Below are 23,704 nucleotides of genomic sequence, written 5' to 3' on the forward strand. Positions count from 1 at the left end.
CTGGCTGACCATCTCAGCCTGCTGAGCCTCCAGGCGCCAGTACCTGGCCTTGCACTCCCATAGGTCTTCCCTCTGCTTGGAAAGGCTATGTTCGTAGTCCTCAGTGAAGTACTTCTGCTGAGCCTCCTTCTCGGTCAGATCCAATTTGAACTGAGCCAGCTGTTTTGCCAACGCTTTCTCGTGGTGGCTGCTTAGCTCCAGCAACTGCTTCCTGTTGGGGCCCTAAGGAGCCTGGGCGGGCAGGCGAGGAGTGGCTGGGAAGGGAGGGGTGAGTAGAGGCTGGCGAGGTGCCCCTTGACGTGAGTTACATCGAGTTGGCCACACCCACCCAGCTGGTCATTAGGCAGATCGTATTAGTGGTCCGTGGGATTTAAAATTATGAATTTAGTGGTCCCTGAGGTCCGAAAGGTTGGTGATCTCTGCTTTAAAGGGTGTGACACTCCTCTAGTTTTTAGCATGACAGTGAAGCATCTCACTAAAGCAGCGCATGAAGAGATCTGAATTAGCAGATCTTTTGTTACCTGCCAGTAAAGCTTTTTTCATCTTTTATTTGGACGGGGGGGGGGGGGGGGATAAATCTCTTTGCTGAGTGCCATTGTAATTTAAAACAGTCACTGAACAAACGGCCGTTAAGTGAGGATTACTTGCATCAAACTGGCTTTATAGCAACTATGTAGATAGGTGTGATCTATCCCAACAGGATATAATAAACTGTTTAACTCAATATTATTTAGAATTTGGTGTATGTGTTTGCTACCTTCCCTTTCTTTTTTATATTTCCCTTCTCCAGTAAAGTTATTTATTTTATCTAGAAATGTACCTTTATTGATTTAAATAGAGAACATTCTCATTATAAAAGTTCCCATGTTGAATGCTGCATGATTACACAGCTACTCTTTACATTCTTAGGTGGTTGTTCAGTTTTTTATTGATGGATTTGGGCAGGAAGATCCAAATCAACTTCCTTTCTGGCTTCCGGGGTTGGACTAAAGTAGACTATCCTTGGTTCAAAGGTCTACAAAGTTCCTGGCTACAATGGCCAGGAGGTTCAGCTTGAATTGTGATTGTCTGCTGCAAGCATTTCTCAACTTCAGCCATCTTTAAGATGTGTGGATTTCAATTTCCAGAATTCCTTAGCCAGAATGGGAAATTCTGAAATTTACAAATCCAATCTACAACTAGGGAGAAATTTCCTGACAGTGAGAACAAATAACCAGTGGAACTCCTTGTCTCCATCACTGGAGGTTTTTAAGAAGAGATTGACAGCCATTAGATCTGCAGAAAAAGCAATTGCTACCAACTGCCTCCCATTGAGGACCTGTATACTGCACGAGTCAAAAAGGGGGCTGTGAAAATACTTACAGACCCCTCACATCTTGGGCATAAATTGTTTCAATTCTTATCCTCAATATGACACTATAGGGCACTGCACACCAGAACAACTAGACACAAGGACAATTTTTTCCCAAATGCCATCACTCTGCTTAACAACTAATTCCCACACCAATGTCAAATTATTTATTAAGACTGTATTACTATTCTTCTTCTCATTCATCCTAGTACCTATCTCTTCCCACTTATGACTATAACTATGTTGCTTGTAACTTTACAATTTATATTGTCTCCTAGTACAATCTGATAGCTTATTAGTAACCTTGACTCTCACTAAGTGTTATATCTTTTTATTCTTGATGAATGTATTTTATTCTTCTTATGTACACTAAGAACATAAGCACCAAAGACAAATTACTTGTGTGTCCACTCACACGGCCAATAAAGAATTCTATTGTTTGCTATTGTTTATCCAGAATAGTACAGGAGCAGGGTGTTGGGACTAGAAGACCTCCAAGGTCCCTTCCGACTCTCTTATTCTGTATTCTGGTTGAGAAACAATGGCCTACTGTAAAGTTCTTCTAGAGGGGAAATCTTAAAAATGGCTTTCCCAGTTTGTAACAGAGGAGAAAATATTCCCCAAAAATGATATTGCTCACCTTTCTCACATAGGACACCAGTTCTCCAGAATAGTACTGTGATACACTGAGAAGATCAGGACTGTTTGCTTGATTGATGCGAAGAAGTGGCATGTCAAGAGCTGAAGCCAGCTGACAGCAAGTGAGAGAGAGATGTCAGTAAGATTCCCAAATATACTTTAGTTTATAATATAGTTTTTCTTGCAAGTAGCTTAATGCAATGAGTGAATCTAAGCACTGTGCCTTATAAATCAGGGTTTATGGCGGAAACCGGAAGCATCACGGAAAGATTTTGTGGATGTATGTTGCTTACAGAAAAACAGACCAACAGATGAAATGTGAAATGGCAACTTGGTATAACTTTGAAGATAATTTTAAATAAGAGATGAAGGTGAAATGTTAAAGAGTGGGGATGGGGAATTTAAGAAACATATTTAGAAATGGAGTTGATGTTATTGTAAGAGATTAGAAATTAAGGGCGATTAGTGATATGGTTTATGTACTAAGAAGAAAATAAGTTTAAGATTAAAAAATAAGGAAAGAGAATATGGCTGAAATTGGAAACAGAGATATGATGTAAAATGGATTATGTATATGAGAGGATGTTAAAGAAAAGATCCAGACAACACTTTGTTCATAAAATATGTAAAAATGTGCAATAAAAAATAAAAACCTTATTTAAAAAAATCATGGTTTGTGGCTTAGTCTACTATAGCCAGCTGAAGCTTATTTTAAAAAAATGTCGCTGAGCGAGCTTTGTCTTTGGTGTGTAAACTGAGCCTCACACTTCCGCGCATGAGAATGCAAATAAGGATTATATAAGTGGAAAGTATCTTGAATCAAATAGACCCTTAATTATTTTTCAAGGCTTAATTCCATTCTGGAAATACGCGCAAATAAAATGGATCAGTTCTTTTATGGTCTTGGAAATCCAATTTGTAAACTTGAGACAAAGGATTTGAAGAGGGGAGAAAAGTGACTCCCCCCCCCCTCCAAAAGCCATAAAGGATTCCCAACCTGACCTCCCAAAAGCTGGAGTTGTTGTACTGTTAGATCAAGGATCAGCAACCCACGGCTCTGGAGCCACATGTGGCTCTTTCATCTGTTTGCTGTGGCTCCCTGTCGCGAGTCGGCGCCACAATTAATAGGGCTTTCAGTTAGGACAGGTAGAGGAAAAAGGACGCCGCGCTAGGAGGAGACTCTATGGTGGGGGAACTGGATTTCCAGTCAGCTCCAGAATTGAATGGGGGACTTCCGTTTAGGAACTTTGTGGCTTTCAGTGTTTAAGGTTGCCGACCTCTGTGTTAGATTAACCAACTCACCTTTAAAAAGGTGGCCCGGAGTTTGGTTACCATGGATGGGCTGACTCTTATACTTTCCTGCATGATAGAGGTGAAACTGGAAAGGGAAGGCAGGGAAGGAGAAATAAAGTCATGATCAGTGAAACCAATATTCCAGGACATAAGGGTGAGAAAATATTTTTGTGGCCCTCCGACAATTGCCAAAAATGAGCGGTGTGGTTTTCTGCTATGGTTAGGAAGATGCACACAAAAATTAGTGTAATGACTAAAACAGTCATAGCATGCTTAAGATTTAAATGGCCAATGGTTCATATTTATGATACAGTGTGATCACTTTTTGCGACCTTCTGACAAAGTGGATGGGGAAGCAGACTCGCTTAACAACTGTATTAATAACTTAATAATGGCAATGATTCACTTAACAACGGTGGCAAGAAAGGTCGTAAAAATGGAACAAAACTCACTTCGCAACATACCGTATTTTTCAGAGTATAAGACACACCTTTTTCCCTCAAAAAAGAGGGTGAAAATCTGGGTGCATCTTATACACCGAATACAGCATTTTTGGTCTACAAAACCCCACCCCCTTTGCAAAAATGGACGCGCAGAGGGTTTGGGAGGCTTGCAAAGTGCTCCTGAGGGCTGGGGAGGGCAAAAAAGAGCAAAACACAGGTCGCTTTTGCCCCACCAGCCTCCAGGAGCACTCTAAGAGCCTCCCAAAGTTCTGCATGCCCCCATTTTTATGCAAAAAATGGGCTTTTTGCTCATTTTTGCCCACCCCACCCTTCAGGAGCACTCTACAACCCTCCCAAAGCTCTGCATGCCCCCCCCTTTTTTATGCAAAAAACGAGGCGTGCAGAGGGTTTGGGAGGCCTGCAGAATGCAAAAACCTTTTTTTTATAATTTACCTCTTCAAAATCATGGTGCGTCTTATACTCCAGTGGGTCTTATAGTCCGAAAAATACGGTAAGTTTTCAGTTCAACTGTGTTTGTATGTCAAAGACTACCTGTAATCAGTTCCAATAAGAAGGATTCAGAATGCCTCTGTGTCGACATACCTGTCGATCAGCTGCCAAGCGTAGGAAAGGTCCCCTACGATCTGCATGGTGATTAAAACCTCTTCTTTAATGTTGATGGTTCGGATCATTTGATGGAGAAACTTACGAGAGTCTGCGAGAAACTGGCAAACGTGAAGGTTGGACTCCAGCTGGTGAAATTCCTGGACCTGCATGAAGCATTCGAATGCAATTCATTCCCTGGGGAGGTTTTCAATCATATTATTCCAACAAGAAAATATTTATAGGCGAGGAAACTCCCCCCTTACCTCTTCCAAAGCTTGAATCAACTGCACTGTTTTCCTGCCTGCTGCAGTGGAGTCATTATAATTCAGAGACATGATTTGTTTGGCGATTTCTCTAAACCAGGCTTGCAGATTTTCTGTTCAGGCAGGAAAAGGAATAAAAGGGATCACCTTGTGGTGACAGGTCTGACTATCAATGCCCCTGAAACTCCCCTAAACTCTCAGTCTACAAGTGTTGCGTTTCCAAATATTGACTAAAAAAAGCAAAAACAGAATTAGACGAATTGCTTTCTTTCATCTGCAAATATATTCATCTTTATGCTCCATGGCAATGCAAAATTTGTGCGGGGAAAATACAGTGGTAGGATTCTTGCCCTTTTTTTTAGCTTCGAGAAAGAAGATATATTTCTGCTTATTCCATAAAAGCGTGAAATATGTGTCATAATATTCATGAACTGGAATAGGACATAGCGACATGTCAGCCATTGGGGACTGGCTGGAATAGGACATGGTAACAAGGTCAGCCAAGGTATAGGCATGGCAACTGGGTCAGCCAATGGGAACTATTTGGTGACTGAGAGCCATGCTAGATAGCTTGGAGCCTGGGCGTGGCTTACCTATGTAGCTCTGAGTCTGTACAAGAGAACTAATCTAGTCTGTCTGCTGAGAATTGAAACTGAAACTAGACTGCTGAACTGAAACTGCTTCTCTCCTCTGGCTGTGTTTTTTCCTGTAACTCTCTACCACATTGGAAGAATCAGCTATTGGTATTTTTCATTTATTCAATGTGTTGTTATGTATATAAATAAGTTAATGAATCCTGCTGAATCAGTTATCTCTGTGTGCTTTTTGGAATTGATTTTTCCAACAAACTCTGACAATATGTTTCCATCTTATTGCCGGAAATTCTTAATTTATTAAATATGCACCTGGCCATGAAAAGATTCAACTTGCGATATTTTAGCAGATGTTGCTAGAGGATATGGGTAATAGCAAAAGTCACATCTGTCAAATAAATACTGAACACAATTCATTAATGCTTTTTATTTAATTCACTGAAGAAAAGAGCCAAGAGCAAGAATGGCTACATCTGCTAAAAACTAAAAGCAACCACACACACACACAATAAAATCAGGATGCCTGAATGAATGAATGAATAAATACAGTGGATCGACAATGGAATAAAATGATGATTTGAAGAGACATGACAACCATCAGCAGAACACAGGTGAGGATAATGTCCTCTTTTGAGGCATAGAGATCACAAAGCCTTGGAGCAGAATATGCGCTAAGCCATAGCGTGTTTGGAGTCCTAGTGGACAACCATTTAAATATGAGCCAGCAGTGTGCAGCAGCTGCCAAAAAACCCAACACAGTTCTAGGCTGCATCAACAGAGGGATAGAATCAAGATCACGTGAAGTGTTAATACCACTTTATAATGCCTTGGTAAGGCCACACTTGGAATACTGCATTCAGTTTTGGTCGCCACGATGTAGAAAAGATGTGGAGACTCTAGAAAGAGTGCAGAGTATTGTAAACTAGGTATAGGAATGAGCCTCATGGATGGGAACGAACCGAACAGCCTGCGCTCAGCCAAGCCGCGTCTTAGCCAGTGAGGCGCGACTTGGCTGTTGCTAGCTGTCAGGCAGGGCAGACCGGTCGTAGGAGGATAGAACACAGAGAAGAGCAACAAAGATGATTAGGGGACCGAGGGCTAAAACATACAATGAACGGTTGCAGGAACTGGACATGTCTAGTTTAATGAAAAGAAGGACTAGGGGAGACATGATAGCAGTGTTCCAATATCTCAGGGGTTGCCACAAAGAAGAGGGAGTCAAACTATTCTCCAAGGCACCTGAGGGTAGAACAAGAAGCTATGGGTGGAAACTAATCAAGGAGAGAAGCAACTTAGAACTGAGGAGAAACTTCCTGACAGAACAATTAATCAGTGGAACAGCTTGCCTCCAGAAGTTGTGAATGCCCCAACACTGGAAGTCTTTAAGAAGATGTTGGATAGCCATCTGTCTGAAACGGTATAGGGTTTCCTGCCTAGGCAGGGGATTGGACTAGACCTCCAAGATCCCTACCAACTCTGCTATTGTATTGTATTATTGTATTGACTTAGTGGAGTGTTTCTCAACTTTAAGACGTATGGATTTCAACTCCCAGAATTATCTAGTCAACAACATAGCTGGCTGGAAAACTCTGGGAGTTGAAATCCATACGTCTTAAAGCTGAGGATGTTGAGAAACACTAATCAGTGCAACATTTAAATCTAGCTAATGATGGCCTTGTGGTTGAAGAACATACCACAGCCATGGTTTGACCCTGGTATAAGAACGTGCCACATCATTTGAGTACAGAAAGGGGTTTGATCAATGGTGGGTTGCAGGCGGTATGCCCCGGTACGCTTGTACCAGTGTATGCCGGAAGCAGCAGCCACCGTACCGGAACGATGCTTTGGAGGGCCCCCTCTCATACCTTACCTGTATTTGAAGGAAACGGGCCATCTGCGCACTCTGTGCGACACTCCGCCGAGCTGCTGGAGAGTCGCAGGCGGTGGGTGTGCCTGCGTGCGCAGTGCGCCTCCCCATGGTGCATGCCCGGCTCCTGTTGCAGTGTACCGGTTGCAACGGGAGCCGAAACCACTACTGGGTTGGATGAACTGTCATCTTCTAAGTCTGAACTCTAGATGCAGATGGAAGGAAAAGCTACCTGAGATTACTTCTCTCCCAACATCTTTACCGCTTTTGGATTATTCTTTGCCTTTGCTAGGGTGTAATTAGATAGCAAAGATTTGGGGAGGCCTGTAGAACCCAAAGCCAATCAAATACCCCACAGATACTGGCCAAGAATAGCAACCAATGAAATACAGCTAGCTAGGTTTGTCTTGGCATATGGTGGAAATGAACTAGAGAGGATGCTGCAACTCAGTATGGCTGCTGAGCATGTTCTGATCCTCAAAATGTGGAAGGATCCACAAAGATTAGAATTTAAACCAGAATTATTTTATTAGGAATTATAACAGAGGCTCATAGTAAAGGGTCAACATATTAAATATTGCACATTATAACAGTAGCGAGAATGGTATACTCCCAATAATGAAAAGTAAAAATATACCTTCAGAAAGAGAGATAATAAAGAAAATATTGGTTTGTGCCAAAATAGATAGATTGACATTAGAATTAAAGAATAAAGGAGACACAGAATATCATGATATATGGAATAGATTTTACCAATGGTTGGAACAGAGAGGTAGAAGTTGGAACAGGAAATAAACAGGATTTGTAGAGCCAAAATGTGATGTCATATGTGTAAATACAAATAAGTATAAATGGGCAGAATAATTGTATATAATTAGCAAGGTATGATGAGCATGTATGACATTTGTTCTATATTTTAATTTGTATGGCAGAGATAATGCCCGGATGGTCACATTATGTCCAACTAACCCAATATTTTAATATGAAATGAATAAAATTATATTTTAAAAAATGTGGAAGGATCTGCATAGTCACATAACAGAGGATAGTTATTTGGGTAACAAGGTCCCCATACCCTCAAATGGCCCCTGGAAACAAACTAGCACCCTGTATTACTTTGCTCTCATTAACCCTATGGGCCAATTCAATTGTTAAGTTCCTATTTTGTACTAAAGCAAGATGTATTTTATTCTATTTCAGCTTAAAAGGTTGTGTTGATTCAGCCATTCTTGTTTGTAAAATATGGCTTATGGGTTTGTATATTGTGGTATCTGAGCCAATTGTGGCCTATTCAGCAAACCATAATTAAATAGGCCATGGCTTACCGTAGGGGTGTCAAACTCAAGGCCCACAGGCCGGATATGGCCTGCAGGCTGCTTAGCTCTGGCCTGTGGCGCCACCCTGGAAACAGCAAAGGACCAGCCTGCAGTGCTCCAGGTGCTCCAGACATGATTGACATTGAGCTGGCCACACCCACCTGGACACCCCCCCCCCAACCCGGTCCCTCCAAGTTCAAACACAACCCTGATGCGGTCCTCAATGAAATTGAGTTTGACACCCCTGGCTTACACCAATGCGTGAACTCAGTCAATATGAAGCAATCTACTACAATTTTACTCTTCATGCTAAAAGAGATTTTCTGTTTCAGCCTACCGTTTTTTTCCACTCGGGTTAATGGTTTCACTCCTGAAAAGACATCCGCCAGTTCAGCCATTCTTTCGGATCCTTCTGTCTTATAGCTCTCCCATTTAGTTTGCTTTTCTGACAACATTTGTTTGAACATCTAGTGGAAAGGCAGACATTCCTCAGATTTATTTATTAAATTGATATGCCACCCATCTTACTATCCAAAGCTCCTCTGGGAAGCTTAGATTAAAAGACAAGGGGCCAAAACACAAAGCTGTTAATGATGCACTTAAGGATGTCAGTGGATTCCTATTGAAATTACTGACCCAAAAAATCAGCTTGGTGAACTGAGTCTATGACTCAAAATATCTGATTAGGAAGAAGAGGTATATGTCAGAATGTGGATTGAACAAACCTAAAAGCACTCTGTTTGATTCACCGTATGTTAAAATAAGTTTGATAAATATTTTGTAACTTTGCTTTTAACTATGCTTCTATGGGTAGACCACATCTAACACCAGAATGTCGGTTGCTAAGTGAGGGGATTGTTAAGTGAGTCAGGACTGATTTTGCAACCTTATTTTGCCACACCTGTTAGGTGAATTACCCTGGTTGTTAAGTGAATCATATAATCATAATTAGGGTACTCAGGCTTCCTCATTCACTTTGCTTGTGGGACACCAGCTGCAAAAGTCACAAATGGAGATCACATGATCCCAGGAAACAAATGGAGATCACAGGATCCCAGCACATGATCATAACATATGCTGGTTGCTAAGCACCCAAATTTTGGTCATGTGACCATGGGGACGTTACAAGGATTGTTGGTGCAAGAACCGGTCATAAGTCACTTTGTTCAGTGCTGTAGTAACTTTGAACAGTTGCTAAATGGATGGGGGCAGGGTGGTGACTACCTCTGTATGGTTTTATTGTTTTATTTGTAAAATGCCCAAAGTCATGCAAATATAATAGGTGGTACAGAAATTTGACAAATAAATACATAAAGAAAAGAAATCATCAATGATACATTTTTTCAAAGATTCTCCAAGAAAATAAGAAAGGATCAGGCCGTCTTAAAAAAAGCAAACACATTATTTTATGAAATTCTCCTTCAAGGATTTAAAAAAACCCAAAAGCACTCATGAAGCTGTTTTTCTGGGTTCTTGTAGAGATACATCTGTGACTCAGAAAACAATTGCCCTGACAATCTAAATCAGGGGTCACCAACCTTTCGGACCTGAGGGACCACTAAATTCATTATTTTAAATCTCACGGATCACTAACATGAACCGCCTAAGGTGGTTGGGTGGGCGTGGCTAGGTGGTCATGTGACTGGGTGAGCGTGGCCAACTCGATGTCACTCACATCAAGGGGCACCTCGCCAGTCTTTACTCGCCTCTCCCCTCCTAGCTACTCCCTGCCCGCCCACCCGGGCTCTTTAGGGCCCCAACAGGAAGCAGTTGCTGGAGCTAAGCAGCCACCACAAGAAAGAGTTGGCAAAAGAGCTCAGTTCAAATTGGATCTGACCAAGAAGGAGGCTCAGTAGAAGCATCTCACTGAGGACTACGAGCATAGGCTTTCCTAGCAGAGGGAAGACCTGCAGGAGTGCAAGGCCAGGTACCGGCGCCTGGAGACTCAGCGGGCTGAGATGGTCAGCCAGTTCCAGGCTATGATGCAGTCCCACTGGAACGAGGCCCTCCGGCTCTTCGCCACCAGCAGCGCTTCCCTCCAGCCTTTGCATAAAACCTTGCACAAGGAGGCTGAAGCAGACCCCAAATTGGAATTTCTTCCCCCCTCCAACCCACAGAAAAAGACCCAAAGGGGGAGACTCTCTGCAGCAACACAAACGTTCATTGCATGAATTCGGTCCAGGGGCCATAGTTTGAGGACCCCTGATTTACTACAATATAAAAAATGCAAATAATCTTTCTGCAGACCACCAAATTTTTCTCATGGACCACCAGTGGTCTAAATAAATAGCCAAATCGCATTAAAAAGTGTTATTATTTTGGAATGACCCATAGTTTCTTATAAACTGTGCCAAACTCCCCCACTTCAAAAAGGAGCCCCAGATTTATTTTTTTTACCTCTTTCAAAATGAATTCAAACTGGGCTGTATCCAGGAGGAGCTGGAAAAGAATCTTGGGATTGAATCTGGAGTCAGTGAGAACTTGGTCTTTTATCTGGCGGAGACGCTTGTTATTTGGATCATAAGCTGGGGAGGGAAGGAAAAACAGGGTGTGCTTATTTTTTTTCAGAGATGGCAAATTATTTTAAATCATTATTATAAGTGAACTTATCCCCAAAGTGCTTTTTTTCAAGAGGCAGCTGGACTTTGGTTGTTTTTTTCCCAAATACGTTTCGCTTCCCATCCAAGAAGCTTCTTCAGCTCGGACTGGATGGTGGAAAACCGTTTCCCACTATTTCCCATCATCCAGTCAGAGCTGAAGAAGCTTCTTGGATGGATGAGAAGTGAAACGTCTTCAAAGAAAAAACAGTTGCCTCTTGAAAAAAGCACCTTTGGAACAACCAGGACCTGGATGACTGAGGATCTCCATAGACATACACAGTAAGTGAACTTGTGTTAAGGTATTTAATAGCTGGAACAGCAAAGGGTATAACGGTCTAGAACACAGAGTTGCGGTTGATTGGTTGGAGAGTATGGGCTCCGGCATGAGACAATCTTTGTCCGGGATGGCGAACTTATGGCACGTGAGGCGTTGCCTTGTCAGCTTGCCAGTGTGCATGCGCTCGCTGGCAAGCTGAGTTCAGCTTTTCTAAAATCCATTTTTCGTCCTCCCCGGGCTCCAGAGGCTTTATAGGAGCCTGGTGAGGGAGAAAAGAGACTCCCCACCCCCAGAGGCCCTCCGGAGGCTTCAGGAGCTTCCCTGAAGCCTCCAGAGCGCAAAAAAAGGTCCTATGGGCAAACTGGAAGTTCAGGAACGGACTTCCGGTTTGCTTGTAGGGTCGGTTTAAGCCGTCCGGAGGCTTCAGAGACTTTCAGGCTTCCCTGAAGCCTCCGGAGGGCTTAAACTGACCCCACGAGCAAACCGGAAGTCACTTCCAGTTTGCTCGTAGGGTCATTTTTTGCCCTCCGGAGGCTTCAGGGAAGCCTCCTGAAGGTCCCTGAAGCCTCCGGAGGGCCTCCGGGGGGGGGGGGGGAGGCTGTTTTCACCCTCCCCAGGCTCCTATAAAGCCTCTGGAGCCTGGGGAGGGCGAAAAAAGCATGCAAAAAATGGGGGGGAGTGCCTCTCATGCACACATGCGCACTGGGAGGGTCACATGTTGCATTATAGGTGCAGCACGCCTGCGTACGACCCCCATGCTCCTCCCCCTTTATGGCACGCGAGCCAAAAAAAGGTTTGCCATTGCTGACCTATGTTATGATTGGTTGCTGGATGTAAAGGGGGAGTTTCCCCTTTTTTTCCGCCTGTTTCTTCTGTGTGCTCTGGATGCTGATTTACCTGACGAATCACCTCATGATATAGTGGTGTGCCTATCTTGTCTGCTCTAAATATAAATGTTAACTATATTTATTTATTTAAAAAATACAAGTTTGTCTGGCTCCATTTGGACGCCAGCTGACTAATTAATTCCCTCGCATCTTGAAACTGGCATCACATTTTTCAGCAGGAGCAATAGTTCCCATTCCCTTGAAAAATTCCAAATGGGGTTTGTTTAGGTTTTTAAAGATATACGGATCCTGAAGATGGAAACTGCAAATGAATTACAGGTCCCTCCACTTACAGCCACAATTGGGCCCAGAATTGAGGGGAATTTGAGAAGAGACTGTCTCTAAGTAGGACAGTGATGGCTAACCTTTTTGTCGTTGTGTGCCGACCTCCGTGCACGTGACACCCCCCCCCCCCCGAGGATGCACGCAACCCCTCCATGCCCCCTTTTGGGCCTAGTATGCCCCCCTGAAGCCTCCTGGGAACAAAAATGGGCCATGGGGGCTGCACTCCCGGCTCCCGTGCATGCATGTGTCTCTTGCATGCACCCCCCCTCCCCCTGCATGCATGCCCAAAAATCAGTTGGCAGATGGGAGGCGCGCATGCATGCGTGTGGAGCTGAGTTGGGGTGGAGCTGAGCTGTGGCACCCATACCATAGGTTCGCCATCATGGAACTAGGGCATGAAAAGGTGACTTGCAAACTTCCCTTTTCTAGATGGATTCTCCATCCTTATTGTAAAACAAGCCATCATCACCTCTTACCCAAGTCTGCAGTATGAAGCATCAGCCAACGGATGGCCACGTTGCAGTCCCTTAAGCAGTTCAGCAGTTTCGGGATGTTGTCAAGCACCATCTCTTCTCTTAAACAACCTTCTTTCAGAAATTGCTGCACTTGAGTATGAACACGCTCAGTGACGGCAGCAGCTCGGCTGGCCTTCGAAGGCAGAAAGCAAAGCATTAGCATTAACAGAGGAATAGTAAAGCCCTAGGGATGAAATGACATGCCAGAACTTGTGGGCAAAGGCTAAACTACATCTCCCAGCATCCTTCATGCTTGGCTAAATTGTCTAACGCACCTGGAGAGGTGTAGTTTGCGATACCCAGAGAGTAACAAGTGCATACTCCTGGTATAAATGGTGCTAACCAAAACTATTAAAATTCTTAAGTTTTTAAACATAAGAATTAATATTATTGCTCTTCCTAAATAACCCTTACTTTACAAAATATAAAAAGTGCAGCTGTTCAAGATATTCCAATGGAACAAATTACTGTCCAATTTATGAAGAAATCTATCATTGCCAAATTTCCCTGTCAGGATTTGGATGCAAATCATCTTTTCAGTATTAATTCTAGTGAAGTTGCTTTGCAAGTTTCCTTTCTAATCAGCAATCCGTTTAAAGTTGTTCTCAAAAAGTAAAACAGGATCAGATCTGGTTAGTGCTTAAGTGAGATATATTAGTACCAGGCAATCTCAACTGTAGGTGATTGTACACAGAAATTTAAGGGATTAGGTCTGCCATGGAAGGGACTCTTCAGTAGGATTAGCATCGTTCAGATTTACTATTTATTTGCCTGGAGAGTTGAAACGTATCCTAGGAGAAGGAAGTGTCCAATCACTTTTGTCCTGCTGCTAAGCAAGCCACAGATTTTCCATGAAGTCATCCGTCCTTGAATTGGACTAAGAGGAGAGAGTAGCTACCTCTTGTGAATTATAAACAAGAACATTTAACTGAACGTTGCTAATGAATATGCCACAAGGGAACAAACGGTCACAGGAGTTTTGTAAGTCCACAAAGGGTGCAAAAGTGGATTCTGACAGCTTCCTGCATTAAATTTCAGCCACAGTCAATCACACTATGGATCTTGGCATCTATTATTCTTCCTCAAAAGGTGGGCTGAGACCTCCCTCCCTCCCTCCCATTTTAATGACTTTCTTTTAAAGTCATTCTTAAAGATCCATCTCATCCTGGGCATCCTTTTTTTGAACTATTACCATCTGGCAGACGGTACCAGGATAATAAAAAGGACAAATAGGTTGAAAAACAGCTTCTATCCCAGGGCAGTAACTATATTGAATTCTACGGTATGGTGCAATATTAATGCAATATCGGGTTTTCAATTATAATTATATAGAATGTAAAGGATGTGTGTTTTGTGTTTTTATTTTTTTAGTTATAACATACACTGAAGACGGCATTTAATTTCGCTGCATGATGTGCAATGACAATAAAGTAAACTAAACTGATGTAATTCTACGGTCACGGGAAGATTCCCCCACTTTCCCATTTAAATTTGCTATGCCCTCCTTCCTGACAAAGCTCAACCTATGTGCAAATTCAGGTTGCAACATAAGGTAACAAGATAGTAAAGCCTTAAGGTAAAGAGGCCCTTAAAAAGCTCTACATTTGCTGAGAAGATCACAAGTTGGTAAGTTTAATGAAAACACTTAAATCAGATTCCAACCTAACTTCACTTATCTTGCTAAGCTCACATTTCCTTACCTGCTCCTTAACATTGGAAAGATCCAATGTGTAGTTCAGGGCGGTTTTGGCAGCCTTATACGGCTCCCAGGCTTCTCCCAGATTGACTGATATTCCCATGTAGATGCTAATAACCTGTGAACAGAAGCCAAAGTAAAGTCCCTGAAAACTCCAGTTGTCCAAACATTTATGGAGAAAGAAAACCATCAACACGTCACAAAACAGATTTACATCTGGTTGGCTGCAGAGACGGCTAACTATGGTTGCAGTGTTAGCTATGATGGCTATACATGACTTTAGAGATGGTTAACCATGGTTGTGGGTGTGACTAGCTGTGGTTGTGGATATGATTAGCCATGGTTGTGGATGTGGTTAGCCATGGATGTAGAGACAATTTAGTGGCTCTCTGGCAGAGAGAGTTTAAAACTAGTGGAAAATCAATGCTTGACATGGTCAGAGGTGGAATTCTGCTAGTTCGGACTGGTTCCCCAGAACCGGTAACGAAAATCGTGGGTGGGCCTGTCCACTTGCCCTGACTCTATTTCATCCTATTTAGGGACATTTTTTGAGCAAAGTGCATGCGCGGCCAGCCAGGCGCATGCGTGGATGGCAGTGGTGGGTTTCAAAACTTTTTAGAACCTCTTCTCTAGGTGTGGCCTGCTTTGTGGGAATGGCTTGCCAGCCATGTGACTAGGTGGGCGTGGCCAACTTGTAAAATGTGGTGAAACTCACTTAACAACGCTCTTGCTTAGCAACCAAAATGTTGGCTCAGAAACTCTGGCATTGAAGTGTGCAAATCTTAAAGCTGTTACATTACAAGATCCTTGCACTCCTAACCCTTTAGAAAAAAAACCCTGGGGTGTTCAAACTTGACAGCTTTAAGACTTGTGGACTTCAACTCCCAGAATTCCTCCTCTCACTCTTCATCTTGATGATGTGCGGAAAGGCGGGGGGAGGGAGCTGGAACCGGTTCTAAACGGCACTGTAGATTTGTGGAACTTCTTCTATAGAAGAGGTTAGAACTGGCAAGAACCCACCCCTGATGGATGGGGACACATTTGAGAACTGGTAGGGAAAGTAAGCGAAAACCACCCCTGGACACGGTTGCAGAAAAAGCCATGCGGCGACGGCGACAGCAGAGGTCCTCTGGCTCTGCGGAGAGCGCTGGGCCAGGGCATCGTGAGGCTGGGAGGCGTGCGAGCGAGAGCGGAACAGCCGCTCGCGCAATCCCCTTCTCCAGCTGTGCAGAGCGCCATTCGCTGCCATTTCGAAGGCGCCAAGCCGCGGGAGCCGGGTGGCAGCGAACAGGCGCTCACGAGGCTTGCCGATACCCATAGGTCTGTGAATGGCGCTGTGTCCGGCTGGAAAGGGGGTTTGTCGGGTGGCTGCTCATGAGCGTGGTTGCTTCATAGCTGCTGTATTGCGCTGCTGCGACAGTGCAACACAGCCATTCACCCATGAGGCTGTGCCCGGCTCTTTGGGAGCCCGCTCACAAGAGGGCAGCCGCCCGGCAACCCCCCTCTTCAGCTGGGCACAGAGCCACTCACCAACCTAGTGGTATCCCGAAGACGCTAAGCAACACGATCACCTTTGCCTCCCCCCCCCGGTTCCCGTGGCTTGGCACCTTTGGGATACCGCTAGGTTGATGAGCAGAGCTCTGCCTAGCTGGAGGTTGGGGGTTATCCAGGGGGCTTATGTGCGGGGGAGGGCTTATATTTTTCCCCACCAGAAAAATGTGGCATGGCTGTATTATGAGGACATGTAATTTCGGGGAAACACGGTCGAGTAGAGTAGAGTAGAGTAGGAATGGAATAGAATAGAATAGCTTTATTTGGCCAAGTGTGATTAGATCCACAAGGAATTTGACTCTGGTACAGAAGCTTTCACTGTACATGCAAATCAATAGAATCATCATCATCCCAATAAGAATAGTAGTAAAGAAGATAATAAGATAGTAATAACACAGCCATATTATATGGGTAAATATAAATACTTATTACACAGTACTGGGAGGATTATGTGTTGAGCAGTGTGTTGGCAGGAGGGGAAAATCTCTCCTTCTGTCTACTTGTTTTGGCATGTAATGTCCTACAGCGGCTTCCCGGGGGAAGGAGTTGAAACGGTTTATGTCCAGGATGTGAGATGTTGAGGCAAATTGATCATTAATAGCATCACCAACAATATATTTACCCAATTGTCTGGAAAATATTTATCTACTATTTCTCTCATCTTGGCTTGTTGGGTGTGAAGGATGGAGGGGTCGAAGTAAAGAGTCACATACAACATGGCTGCCTGCGTCGCCAGAGCTGTGCTGCGATGTTCTGGCAGTGGATATGCAGAAACCTGAGAAGGGAACAGAGTAAAAGGGCACTTTATGAGCCTGCTGGCCATTTTCCTACTTCTCCCCCGCCCCTGGACCTTATCCAGCCTGACTTACCTGGTTGTATATATCATCTGACCTCAAGCGGCCAATCACCATGCTGATAAATATTTTGTTGATGGGCACCCTGCTGAAGTAACTCTCAGGATAGTTTGCAGGCCTTTTAGCTCCGGGTTGACTTGAATACCCCGTGCTCCGAAGCAGCTTACATATATCATCCATATTGGAGTCAGCAGAGCGAGCAGCACTGGATGCGAAATGACAACCACACATCACCAACAGAGGATCTTATCGAAGTACAAGTAGTCCTTCACTTACGACCAGCCATTTAGCGATTGTTCAAAATTATGATAGATCCTGAAAAAGCTACTTATGACCTGGATTTAGAGTTCTGACATGCACTCCCACATATGCAGTGATATGACTGCATTTTAGGTGCTTGGCAAACATCTTACATTCACAACCATTTGCTGTGCCCACAATTTAAAATATTTTTGAAATAAACTAGCGTTTACTTCGTTTCCCAGAAAAAATGTTGAACAATTGTTCATTAATGACTACGGTATTTGGTTAATGACTATCACAAAAAAGATAATAAAGATCAGATTCAGTCACATAGGGACCCACTTTCTGACCGTCACAACTTAAGACTTAAAAAATTGTGGGCTCTGTTACATTTGTAAGTTGAGGATCCTTTTACAGTAAAAGGATAAACTTGTACAGTAAAAGGATAAACTGTACAGTAAAACTGTACAGATAACAGATAAACTTTTACAGTAAAAGGATAAACTTGTACAGTAAAAGGATAAACTGTACAGTAAAAGGATAAACTTGCAATTCGTTTGATTTGATATGAAAATTGTTTTTCTCCCTCGTTCCAGGATATTGTTTTTCAAATTGTCAACTTGGCTTTGAGCCCTGGTCTTTCATGGAAGCATTTTACTTATCTTCCAAGGCCAGAAAGATTGGCTTGATGTTGCAAAGTAGCTTGGCATCAAGGAGAAAGTGTTTCTCCACCTTGGGAACTTCAGTTGAATGAACTTCAACTCCAGAATTCCCCTGCCAGCCATGCTAGCTGGGGAATTTTAGGTGACGAAGTTCACACATTTTAAATCTTTGACAGTTGAGAAGCACCAGAGAGAGACTTTCCTTTAAAGGCATTTGCAAATGATTCTTAAAACAAGTATATTGATGCAATCAATATAGTAGTTGAGTTTGCAAAGAAATAACCAAACACAAAATAGCCAATTGATCATATCCTGAATCATAGATGTTATACCTGTATCGATAATAGGAAACAAGCATCCTCTCTCGGACTTCCCCTTCAATTTTCTGATCAATGACAAGGAGCATGACACCATACAAATAAAGGGCTTCACACTGCAGCAAACAAGACAGACAGACAGTCAGAGAAATTCATTGTTAAAACTGCAAGGATATTAAGCAAAGTGTGTGATTTCCTGTTACATCAAACTCATTAGTGTTCTCCGTTATAGAAATTTTGTGATGTGTTTAATTACAATTTTCTAATTCTTCAGTGAAAGTAGTTTGGTGTAGTAATGAAGGAATCAGGTTAGAAACCAGAAGGTGAAATGATTAAAATATCTAAAAAACAAACTACAGTAAATTAATATTGCTGCATGGTTAGAGTTAAGCATACCAATAGCTGTTTTCCATCCTCATTCAGCAGCACTGTTTCCAGAGTTTGCTGAATGTAAATCCCTTCATTGAGATCATCCAGATATCTAGAAACAATAAGAATGAAATAAAAATTAATCTTCTGCAGAGGTGTTAGCAAAACCTCATGTTTATATACAGATTTATTCCCTTCTATAATTGGGCTTCCAAACTCTTTGTCATCAATTCTTTCCAAAGTTCCTTTGCATCCAAAAGAATAAAAAGCTGATGCAGTCGACGAGAAGGAAGAGCAGGTAGCTGTAAAACTCATTATCAGGATGTCATTTATGGCTTTTATATCCAAAGGATCTCATTGAATTTTATTTAGTTGTGTGGCAAGGTAAGAATTGTTGATCACTATCAAGCTATCTTGGAGGTGTGTCTCTTAATCACACGGTATTTAAATCATTCCTTGATACAGTGTCTTAATTACCATTTGAAGTCACAACAGACACCCCCAAAAGCTACTTATGACCCAATTCTGGAGTTGCGCACATCCCCATGGTCACATAACTGCATTTTGGGTGATTGGCAACCAATTCATTTTTATGGTTGATTGCAGTTTTGCACAGTAGCATAACAACTTATGTTTTTTTCTGACCTTTTTGACTTCTAGCAAAAAAATATCCATTGGAACATATTGATTTCTACACAGGACTGTAGTGTTTGATTAATGACTGACCTAAAAAAAGTCATAAAATCAAGTCCGGTCACGTGAGTGCCTCAACTTACGACCATCATAACTTACAACAGAAATTCCAGACTCCATTATAGTTGTAAGTTGGAGATTACCTGTACTAAAGTATATTGCAAGTTAAAAAAGACTAATGTCAAAATTTAATGTCACATTTTTACATCAGTATCTTATTAGCTCTATCATATAACAGAAACATTGAGGAAAACTCTGAAAGGGCATCTGCATATATTCTCTTACATGTTTCCCCCCTAATTTAATTATTTACTTAATTCATGTTTCAAATCTGACAAATATATCGGGGCTGGTAATCCTGGACAAATAATTTGAGATCATGCCATCTTCTTTCCTAATTTTTAAAATAGTTTATGTCAAACATTTTGCTCCAAATATGGGTGAATTCATATTTGCAAATTCTGAATGTTGTATGTGTGTGGAATTCTGCTGTGTTTCTGTTGTGTCCTGAAAAAATCTGAAATCTAAGCAATAATGACTTAATGATATTTCACATAATCACAAGCTATTTCCTTGGCTGTAATACATATTCTGTTCCAAATCAGTTGCTGCTATTTCAATTGCATGCCCAACTGCTTACCTGCTTAAATCAACAACATATTTATGAACACTTTGGAAAGCCAAATAAAATCTGGTTAAAATTTCTATGTTGTTTTCACGAAATTCATCATCTAAATCTTGCAGTTCAGGTTTGGCTTCTAATTTCCCTTCACACAATTCAGGCCCCTAAGATGGGGGGAAAATCAGGAACAGAATTAGTATGTTTGGGATAGAACACTAATCATTTAATACTTCATTCATTAAAAAGGTAAAGGTTCCCCTTGCACCGATGCGCTATCCGTTCCTGACTCTAGGGGGTGGTGTTCATCTCCGTTTCAAAGCTGAAGAGCCAGCACTGTCCGAAGACATCTCCAGGGTCATGTGATCAGCATGACTAAGTGACGAAGGCGCACGGAACACTGTTACCTTCCCACTTATTTTTCTACTTGTATTTTTTACGTGCTTTCGAACTGCTAGGTTGGCAGAAGCTGGGAGAAGTTGCAGGAGTTCACTCTGTTACGCGGCACTAAGGATTCGAACCACTGAACTGCCAACCTTTCAGACTGATAACTTTAGCTTCAGTATAGCACAATTCTTACTTTGAAGTAGCTGAAATCAAATATGATATCTCCATATTTTTGTTGATCGCCTTTGTCTCTGAGGCGGAATACAGGTGGGACAAACTCGGACAGTCTCAACAATTCAGCAATGATAGCATTTCCACAAGACACAATCCGAAGAATGGCTTGTCCACAAAGATTATTTTCTGCTAAGAAGTCCAACATGGCGAAGAGGAAGGTCGTATTTTTTCAGTGCAGGTTTATACAGTTGTCAAAATAATCTGAAGAAAAATCCTTTGCAATTCCTCCATTACATGCCTGAAAAAGTCATTGACCACAGAAAGAACATTTTGATGTTATTTTTTCATGCTATAATTTTATTAGTATTATTTCAAACTGAAGGTTGAATTTTGCAACAACATTTTTATTGCAGAAGATAATTTAAAATTTCTATTTGGAAGTAAATGTAGACCGCAGGATACAGCAGTTTGTGACAAGGATTTAAAGATTTATCCAGATTCAGTTCCCCTAGGGCCGGGGTGGTGAACCTATGGCACGACTGCCACAGGTGGCACGCAGCCCCCTTGGTGGGCACATTTTCACTCTTGGAGATCACAGCACACTTGCAAGGTAGGCCAGACTGACAATGACAACTGAGCTGGGCCCCAAAATGCCTTGAATTAAGTAATTTAATTTAATTTAATTAACAGATATTATTGATTAGGCTCTTTATTAAAGGCCAGGCAGAATTATAAGCACTTACACATAGTTCTTTTTATAGATTTTTAAACTGCTTTTAATTGCATTTTAATGCTTTGAATGTAGCTAAATTGTTATATTATTAAATTAGGCACACCTTGATGACCAACGGACGACTTCACCACTAAACTGTAATGTACTATCATGTCTTGTTCTGTTCTGTTGCATTTTATTTTCATGTTTTAATTTTTAATTCTGGCTTGTAATGGTAATTAAAAAAAAGTGATTAATCCTTCTGCTTTTTAATTGTATCGATCGCTTGGTTTTTCTTAGCTAAACCCTGTGCGCTGCCCAAACTCCCATATGAGATGGGTAGCTATATAATTAATTTGATAAACAAATACATCTTTTATTTGATAAATAAATACATGATCGAATTACCGAGAATAGCACTCAATATTTGATCATGAATTAACAATTGCACGAGAGTATTTCCCCTGCCGGACTTACTTTCTCTCCTCTCCTCTTCCTACAGAGAGGAAGAGAAGAGATGGACGGAGACTTCTTTCTCTTTGGCTCCCCTTCTCAGACCCGCGTGTCAGATCAGGACCCGCGGGGTGCACGCAGTTCGTCAGAATGGGTGCAAAGTCGAGTGCAAGGCGACAAACAGTCAGCAAAGAGAAGAAACCTGGCCGGAAACCGAGGCGAGGCTGCAGACGGCCATCAAGACTAGGCAGGGCCGGGCGAGCTTCCCTTCATCTTGGGTCACATGAGGGTTTGCGCGATCATGTGAACAGGCGCCGGCGTATGAGAAGCCTCGCCGCCCTTCGGAGTCCTCCCGCCTTCTCTTGCAAGCATCTGAGCCAAGATTCAAAATAAGAGGAAAAGAGAAAATAAAGAGTGTTTCCCCCCACCACCCCCGCCAAGGAAACAGGTAAGGGGGAAAGGGATGCTTAGAGTAAATGCTGGTGAAACAATTGCATCCAAGCCCCGCGCTTGATCCGCGCCCCGGATGAACCCGTTTCTTGCATTCACACGAATGCTTTCCATCCCCAGCTAGCAAAGGGGCTGACTTTGCCCAGGTCTCGGCTCTCGTGCAACCTTGGGGAGCTTTGCTGGCGGTGTGGATGCAGTCATGATTTGGGGCGCGTTGTGCGAACGGAGCCAAGTTTTTTGGGGGGGGAAAGAAAGCGGGGAGAGGTTTCGTTTCTGAAAAAGATGCTGCTGTGGAATTCTGGGAGTTGAAGTCCACTCAACTGAAAGTTGCCTACTTAGAAAAATAGTGACTTGTATCCTGTAAATCACCTATATATAACTATCACCTAGCCTGACTAGGTGGCTCAGTGGCGAATGCACTGAGCTTGTCGATCAGAAAGGTCGGCAGTTCAGCGGTTCGAATCCCTAGTACAGATGTCCTGCATTTGTACTCCCCCCTCTCCCCCATCATCAGCATTCCTACAGTGGTTAGTTGAGGGGGTTAGCAGCTTGCCAGCATTCTGTCATCTTCCTTGTTCTTCTCTTGCCATACTTTTTCCTAGTAAGTTGGGACAAGTACAGCCCTAATAGACTCTGTGCAGAGGGAAAGCAAAACCATTGGTTATGCAATGGTAAAGGATCGTGAAATTGTACCAATGTATTATCTAGCTATCTGATAGAAGGGGGGAAATCCAGGAGGCAGGTTGAGGCCAGAGTTTTTACCAATAAGAAGCATTTTGCAGAACAGGAAATATTTTTGCAACATTTTCTCTGGAGTAGGAACCAAGCAGAAACTTAATCATCATGATTTTTCATAGAGATACAGGGGTTCGTATGTCTTTGAACGGTCAGCATTCCTACAGTGGATGCAGTCATGATTTGAGGCGTGTTGTGCGAACACGCCTCATTTTCCACGCCTGTGGAAAATTTTTGGAATGCAACAAACATCAAAAGAAAATAAGGGTTCCCAACAAATTATAATTAAACATACAAATTATTTCCGCTATATATCCCATTTTAAAAAAAAAAGTTTGGTTCAAATTGGGTCATGTAGTTGTTACAAAATGAAGTTTGGTCTGATGAGCTCTCGGAAAAAATGGAACTTCAGAATTCTGGAACAGCCTATAGGAAAATACAGCATGTATTCTCAGGGCAGGTGTTCCAATGAACCCCAAGTGGTGCTGAAGATTTCAATAAGGCAAGCAGTTCCTTAAACTAGATGAATCCACACAATTCAGTGCTTGAATTGAGCCAAGAAACCAAGACGAACCCCACGAAAAATCCAAAACGCTGCTTGCTCTTGTTAAAATATTGCAACAATTTTTGACAGCCATAGTCCTTGCTTGTCATAGGTATATGTCATAAACATAACTCTGTTGAGCTGAATTTGAAAATATGTATGAATATTTTCATACAGAGCCCCCACTGTAACAATTTTTCTTTCTTTAGGAAAAGAGTAATAACAAACTAATCCTGGTCTGAGACGGTACATTCATGCAAAGTTGTCTAGTTGAAGCAGCATGTGATAGGGATGCTAATTTGAATGCACA

The 23,704-nt window shown here is 42.4% G+C and overlaps 2 protein-coding genes across 2 annotated transcripts in view; one reads left to right on the top strand and one right to left on the bottom strand.

The window, feature by feature from the left end:
- WASHC5 (WASH complex subunit 5) overlaps positions 1-21,826 on the bottom strand; it is a 41,881-nt gene extending 20,055 nt beyond the window's left edge. Inside the window, exons 1-15 of the mRNA XM_081950575.1 lie at positions 21,690-21,826; positions 20,520-20,798; positions 19,961-20,106; positions 18,655-18,739; positions 18,274-18,374; positions 17,052-17,241; positions 16,805-16,957; positions 14,636-14,749; positions 12,897-13,068; positions 10,769-10,896; positions 8,709-8,838; positions 4,596-4,708; positions 4,330-4,496; positions 3,293-3,368; positions 1,992-2,102 (exon numbers count right to left, since the gene is read on the bottom strand). Of these exons, the coding sequence (XP_081806701.1) occupies positions 1,992-2,102; positions 3,293-3,368; positions 4,330-4,496; positions 4,596-4,708; positions 8,709-8,838; positions 10,769-10,896; positions 12,897-13,068; positions 14,636-14,749; positions 16,805-16,957; positions 17,052-17,241; positions 18,274-18,374; positions 18,655-18,739; positions 19,961-20,106; positions 20,520-20,705 (1,872 nt within the window). The 5' untranslated portion in view covers positions 20,706-20,798; positions 21,690-21,826. The remainder of the gene's footprint in view (positions 1-1,991; positions 2,103-3,292; positions 3,369-4,329; positions 4,497-4,595; positions 4,709-8,708; positions 8,839-10,768; positions 10,897-12,896; positions 13,069-14,635; positions 14,750-16,804; positions 16,958-17,051; positions 17,242-18,273; positions 18,375-18,654; positions 18,740-19,960; positions 20,107-20,519; positions 20,799-21,689) is intronic.
- A 201-nt stretch (positions 21,827-22,027) lies between these two features.
- The window catches only part of NSMCE2 (NSE2 (MMS21) homolog, SMC5-SMC6 complex SUMO ligase), a 262,790-nt gene continuing 261,113 nt past the window's right edge, over positions 22,028-23,704 (top strand). The window contains exon 1 of the mRNA XM_081950604.1: positions 22,028-22,113. The gene's annotated coding sequence lies outside the window, so the exon portion shown is untranslated. The remainder of the gene's footprint in view (positions 22,114-23,704) is intronic.

The sequence above is a fragment of the Natrix helvetica genome (genome assembly GCF_964273705.1).
Source record: "Natrix helvetica genome assembly, chromosome: 4".
NCBI lineage: Eukaryota > Metazoa > Chordata > Lepidosauria > Squamata > Natricidae > Natrix > Natrix helvetica.